Raw genomic sequence first — 7072 nt, forward strand, 5'->3', positions numbered from 1 at the left:
CTGTCCCAAACCTGTTTCACTATTTTTAGTCTTGGAGCTTTCCAGGTGGTTTCTGTTTCTGGCCTCTAAAATGCTGGAGATGGGCAGGCAGCTCCAAGTGCTTCCCCTGACATTACTGGCAGAGCAGATCTTCCCTCCCTGTGTCAGCTACAGGTGAATAAAATAAAGTTTGTGAAGTCCAGGACCACCTGTGGAGCTGCAGGCAGGAGGGCAGATGAAAATAATTGCAGATAACAGGAAGAAATTTGCTTTGGTGTCTGCTGGCTTTGCACAAAGAGGTAGATTCAGGTGTTGAAGACAAAGGTCAGAGACAGTCATCACTCTGTCCCATTTCTGCTCTTTTCCAAGCTACAGTTTCACTTGGAAGAACATGAGAGGGCCAAGTAATCTTCTCTGAAAGATGATGGTACAACCAAAGTGGCATTTCAATGGAGGACTTCTAAAGAAAGGGATTTGTCTCCCAGCTCTTTTTACTCCTTGCCTTTCCCACTATGGAACCAGCTCTCAGAGATCATCATTAAAAAGAACAACAACAACAACCCAGCCTCATCAGTTCTTGTGAATTCTGAAGGTCACCAATGTCACCATCAGTTATAATGACACACATCACTCCCCTCTTCACACAAATGGATTTACAACCTGTTTAAAGGCTGATGTCTCTCGGAGCACTTCACCCCTTGTGCCACCTCCTCATCACACACACTCTCTACTCCAGCAACAGATGCTGGAAGAAGTGATGAATTCCTTTACTTTTCATCCAAAACAGCTTTGCAGTATATGGGAGAAGCACTGAAGGCTGCAGGCTTGTTAGCACAGGATTTGTACTGCCATATTTTACTTTATTCACCTTCCCAAATTAGGTGAAGCACATCTGGCCCAAACCTGTGATTTCTGTTTAATTAAAATGCAGGTAGTGGAGTCTCCCAAACTCCAGAGCCCCCCACATAATCAGGTAGTGACAGCAACCTGGTAGAATAATGCTCTTGATAAAGTGGCTGCTCTAACAGAGTCTTAATTTCAGTGGAGCAGAACAGCACCTCTGGTAGCAGCTGCGTTTTGGGCTGGGATGAATATCAGTACCCAGCCTCTCGCTGAACACTCACTGCCTCCCCAGTCAAAGCCAGCATCCCTGACAGCTGAACTGTTAAATGAATTAACAAGGCAAAAAAGGGGCTTGCCAGCGGGGCTGCGACTCCCTTCCTAATTTCTGCAAGTGGTGGCTTTCAATTTTTCTGTCATTTGTCAGGAGATGCACATGGTTCTCTAATGAGCAGGGCAGAGCTGCAGCCAGCTCTAAAAAGCAGTGTTAGAGGATCTTTTGGGCCTTGGAGGAGAGGGATCCAGATGCTTGAGGCAGGTGGGGGAAAGACACGGGCTCTGCTCAGACTGAACAGGCAGCACATCCTTCCCAGCTGCGCTGAGCTCAAGGACTCCCAGCCCACTCTCCCATCTCGGGGAAGAACTGCTCTCCACACCAGTGACTTTTGCCAATATCCAGGCAGAACTCAAAATGGAGCCTTTGATTTTATGGGCTACTCTAACAAGGAAAAGCATTTCCTCCACCTGTAGAATAAAATAAAAAACCACCATCAAAAAAATCCAAAAGATCCAAACCACTGGCATCCAGCTTTCCCGTTCACCAGGCAAGTTGGGATACGGAGGCCTTTTACTCATGTCTGGGCCATTGTTCTCTCCCAAAATTCCCACCTGCCCATCATTCAGGGGCAGGGAAGACCTGCTCAGGCTGCCCAAGGGGGCAGTTGGCTGGAGTACAGCTCAAGAGCACTTGAGGGCTGGAGAGAAACTCCCCATTTGGGTATATTTTGCTCATTTAATTGGCAAAACTTGCAGAAGGTTGGTTTTAATGGCTTCCCCCCCCAGGTTTTTCAGGTGGTTCCATTACCTACTGGAACTTCTATTGTAAAAATCCAGGTGTGATCATAGGAATATCTTCAAATCTAACAGGGGAGAGCACAAGAGGGAAGGAAGGAATCACAGACACTCTCCTTTCTGCATCACTCAGTAGAAGCTGAACAGCACAACAACCATCAGCAACATGAACACCCAACAGAAATGGGTGTTTTGACTGAGCTGGCCTAAGCCCAGCATAGTTCCCCAAAGGCACAAAGGCGGTATATCCTTTTTTACGAGCCAGAGAGGAATGTTCTCCCCCCTCCCAGAATTACTGCAATACTTAGGGCAGAGCGAGGCCCCGTTTAACAGCACTGAGACATGAGTTACCTGAGAGCTTCAGGCCAGGAACTGGCCATCTTCACTCACTTTGTGCCCAGTACTGCGCCTGTGTCAGCACCTGTTGTTTATTGGGAAGCTTTTCTCTCTTTTTAACCTGGGTGCCCCATTGCTGGAGCTGAGCAGAGCCATTTTTTTCCAGCTTGCTGCTTAACTGCCTTTACCATGGCTAAGAACATCGAGCAAACAATAACAACAAAAACCTTGTATTTCCACAGCACACTTTAACTCAAAGGTGTCACAAATCAATTTAAAACTTAAATTGCAATACCATGTCCAATCACTTCACTCACAGTATAAATCACAGCCAGTTCTGGTGGGAGAAGAGGCAGTTATATAACAAAGTGTAATAACTTCACACAACAAGAGTGAAAATCGGCAGGAAGATCCTACATTCATCATTTCTGCTGCGTGAACCTGGATGGTCCCTTTCCAGAGGTAAATCTGGGAACTCTAAAACAACAGCCAAGTCACACACTACAACTTCAGACACACCAGTCCTGCCTGGAAAAGGTCTCCTGGATATCACAGCATGATGGAATGGTTTGAGTTGGAAGGGATCTTAAAGCTCATCTAATTCCAGCCCCCCTTCCTTCAGACACTCAGGGACTGTGCAATTATCTCAGTGTCCTCTCAAGTTTGTCTCCTCCTGTTGCCCTGTTCTCTGAGTTATGATAGGAAGATCTGGACTGTGGGATTAAAAGACACGATATAACAGCATTTCCTTGTTTTCCCCAGCTGATTTCCCGTGCTGTGTACATGTGTATAAGTCATGTGCTGGCTCCATTTGCAGCAGGGAGATACTTAGCTCTGAAACAAAAATGTATTTTGAAGCCAGATACAGTTGGCTCCACCTGGGACTATCTTCGCTGCAGTTGCAGAAGTAAGCTGGAGCAACAGCAAACTAGAAAAAAATGTAAATATTGCCAGCTGTCGCTCCAGGGCCACGCTGCTCTGATTAATTTATGATGTTTTCAAAGAAAGAGGGTGAATATTGCACCATATTTGAAATGAAAAGGTTAAGCAGAGTTTAAAAAAATGCACAGTAGAGTTTCTTAAAAAATGTGCTTTGCTTAGTTTTGAGCAACAGAATATTTAATGACTAATAATAAAACGAGTTAGTGCTGGCTTTGATAACTCCTCCATCCCACAGCCCTGAGACACGGGAACAAAGTGCAATCAGCTCTGTTGCTGGGCTGAGCAACGGGAGGGTCGAGCTGCTTCCCCTTGTTCTGAGCTTCAAACACTGCTGCTGCAGAAATTGAGACCATAACTAACAAGGATTTCAGTGCCAGCCTCTCTCCAGCTGGGATCACCATAAACATGGCCCTGCTGGCAGGGCTGGAGGAAGGCATCAGCTATTCCAGTCCTGCCCTTCCCAGCTGGAGTTTCTGAGGGGACAGACTGGCTGAGGGTTATCTGGGCTCTGACAAACCACCCGTTTCTCAAGTCAACTCTTCTGTCCTGATTTCCACCTCCAGCCTTCCCGTGGGGAAATTTTAAAATGATCTCAGGCACCAGATCTCAGGACTCAGGCACCAGATCCAGAGTAAGCAAAGGCTTGAACAGTGCCACTGACCCTCAGCTTCTGCAGGGCTGGTTGCAGTGACAGAGTCTGCACGTTCCTGGGAGCAGCCACCTGCCTCCAAAGCCAGCATCAAACCAGGCACGGTGTCTCCTCACTTCAAGAGCGCAAAACTAAAGCCAGGTGTGCTGCCAGGCAGTGTCTCTACACAGAGAGTTATAAAATAAAAGAACCAGCTTTCCAAGTCTCCTTTGTTTTGTAGTTTTGTTTCTTTTCCCTTGTGGCTTTCCTGTGCTCCACTTTTCACTTCTTTAGCTCGAGTCAATTTTTCCCTCAAGCTAATTTGGTATGAACAGTCATTCTCCTGCAACTCCAAAAATATTTTCTTTTCTTTCTTTCAAATGCCCTTTCTTCCCTCCTTCCTGCAGACCAACTGGTTTTCCAATGGCAAAAAACTGTCAGTGCCAATTCCAGTAGAGGGAACTACAGAAAACTGTCAGCAATAACGACTGGGGAATTTTTCAAATAATCCCTTTCCTGGACAATTATTGAACATTATCTGGAGAATACTAAAACATGCTGGTACTTAAAAAAAAGGGAAATCAACTAATTTTCTTTTCACCTACCTGCTTCACCCACAAACACTTCCACTGGTGTGCTGGTAGGGCTCTCACCAATGACATTATATGCTGTCATTAGTACTTCATACCGCTTGTATTTCTTCAACTCTAAAAAAGTAAAATATTATATATTAATATTACATACTATCATTTATACTGTATTACAGCTATCTTTTAGACTCCAACACCTCTACAGCTCCAGACTTGTCTCTCAGGAAACATGGCAATAGGACAGTACAATAGTGCAATGTCTACTTCAGTCCTTCCTGGATTCACACATCACAGCAGTATTTGCATCATTTTGAAAGATATTTGTGGTGAAATGGCAGGATTTTCCTGTGTTTCCTCACAGTGTTGCTCCAGTTAGAGGAATAATGATCTCTCTTGGAATATACCCATTTCTTATGGATAACTACCTAGAGCAACATCTCTAGGTCATTCTTAAGGACAGAAAATGGCAGGATTTGGCTCTGAATGTCACCATGAGGTCTCATTTTGATGTGCACTGGTAGGGAAGAGCCTGCCTAGCTTTTGCCTAATCCCTGGAATGCTCATTTAGAGGGGGGCATTTGGCAACTGCACTGCTCTAGAATGGCACAGCTGAAGCAGGGGCAGAGCAAGACCTGCAGTGGGGAACCTGGAGCCCCTTTGCGGGTACTCCATGGGTATCTTCTCCTCCAACGTGACCACAGCCTGACCATCAATCACAACGAGAAAGGAGAATTCGAAGGCTGGACTCCATTTGGCTACCAGGCAACAAATTTGTTTGCTGACATAGAGAAACTACTCTGACAGATGAGGTGGGAGAGTGAGAGAAGCGTGAAATAATCCAGAAAACCCAATTGTTTGTGGGTGATTAACAGATGCAACGAGGGTGGAGCAGAATCACATCAACGTCATTAGGGGAGGCAGCGCCTGAGCAGTTTCAGATTTTGCATTTTCAGGATGAAAGAATCAATCCCAACAGATATATTTATCATCTACAATACTTAACAGGGAAATTAGAGTAAGAGAGCAATCAATAATATAAATTGCCCTATTTAAATGAGCATTGAATTAAGACACGCATGGCCAGAGGTCCAAATTTCTCCCTTTGCCAATAATTTTCCTTGCTATCTACAAATCAGAGTCCCCTTAACTCAGGGGCTGACAGGATGCCATTGGTTTGGTAAGGTTAAAAAAATCCTAATTAGACAAGTTTTTCTAATTTCAGTGTCACAGAAGTGTTTGTAAGTGTTGTGCTCCAGTATCTGACTGCGAGTTCAGCATCATTCCCCAGTCTCGGGCACGCTGTAAATTATATCTGATACATCCCTAATTTTTTAATGTGATATCACTAAACTCAGATGGACTGCAAAACATGGAGCAAGCAAATCAGAAATAACAGTGCTGAGTTCATAAACAACCAACCAATAGTAGGATACACACGTATGGTACTGGGCAGCTCGCACAGGGAAACTTCATTTTCTGCCATGAGAAGTCACAAGGGAGATTTTAGTGTTAACTGGATGTGGAAGAAAATGGAACACGAGAGTTCATGCATGCAACTTTCAGTGGGGATCAGGCTTCATTTTTTCTTTTTTTTAGCCCATCACAATCTGTGACTCAAAAGCCTTGGGCAAAACCTATCTAGTGAACCATCATCACCACAAAGCAACTTGCCTTTTAACTCTGTCGAATGTTATTTTATTCATTTCCAATTGAAAACACCTCTGGAGATGCACATAAATTCATTGGGCCCTTTCTAAATTGGCCCTGTACTCCATGGAATGCCCGAGCATTGCAATGCTTGAATCATAGAACTAATGATGTGATACAGCTAAACTCAGATGGACTGCAAAATATGTAGCAAGTGAATCAAAATTCATTTGGCATCAGCAATACTGGGTTGTTACAGTCAATAATGTTTTACCTTCCCAGCAGCCACATTTTTACAACAGCTACCTACTTGCATCATCGATGTCTCTGGGTGTAGGGGAAGAAAAGGCTTAAAGAAAAAGAAACTTGAGAAAGCCAGAATCATTAATCTGTGTTGATTTCTGCTGGATCCACGGAGGAGAGCCACAGGAGTTTGCCCATGGTGTATTTTGAACCATTACAAAGAGCCTCATCCAAAGGCAATGTGCACTTACGTGTTAATTCATACGTCGTTAATGCAGAGCTGCTGTTCACTGTCTTGAAGCTGCTTTGGGCTATTCAGGGTAAGCAAAGCAGAAAGCTTGTTACAGTGCAAGGAAATAGTTATTGCAAATGATGTACAGCAGAGACAGAGGCAAATGAGGCAGCACACCCATACACAGTTTAAGCTTTAGGACTATATCTTCTAGGGCAATAAAATCACATCACTCTCTCGTAACACATCAAAAGCATCTCGCTCACATGGGGCTGTTTCACTTCCTCCTCAAACAGAGGAACTCACAAATACACAACACAAAAATGTTCTGACTTTTAGATTAAATAGAACAAATGAGTAACAATGAAATGATTTCTAGGGGCAAAAGCTCTCAGTGGTGCATTACATCCTGATTTCTCGAGATGCAAAATTCAAAACCTGAAGAGCTGCAGAGGACAGAGCTGGAACGTGGGCCACAAAGTGAACACTTACATCAGGGCAGGACCTGTTTCTTTAAGTGTGAATTTGATTTCCCACTGTTTCGCTTAAAGAATTCAATATTCC

The 7072-nt window shown here is 44.2% G+C and overlaps 1 protein-coding gene across 1 annotated transcript in view; it reads right to left on the reverse strand.

The window, feature by feature from the left end:
* SDK1 (sidekick cell adhesion molecule 1) overlaps positions 1-7072 on the reverse strand; it is a 388322-nt gene that overhangs the window by 43945 nt on the left and 337305 nt on the right. Inside the window, 2 exon segments of the mRNA XM_017734101.1 lie at positions 4402-4503; positions 6528-6587. Coding sequence (XP_017589590.1) covers positions 4402-4503; positions 6528-6587 — 162 coding nt within the window.

The sequence above is a fragment of the Corvus brachyrhynchos genome, unplaced genomic scaffold, assembly GCF_000691975.1.
Source record: "Corvus brachyrhynchos isolate BGI_N302 unplaced genomic scaffold, ASM69197v1 scaffold5, whole genome shotgun sequence".
NCBI lineage: Eukaryota > Metazoa > Chordata > Aves > Passeriformes > Corvidae > Corvus > Corvus brachyrhynchos.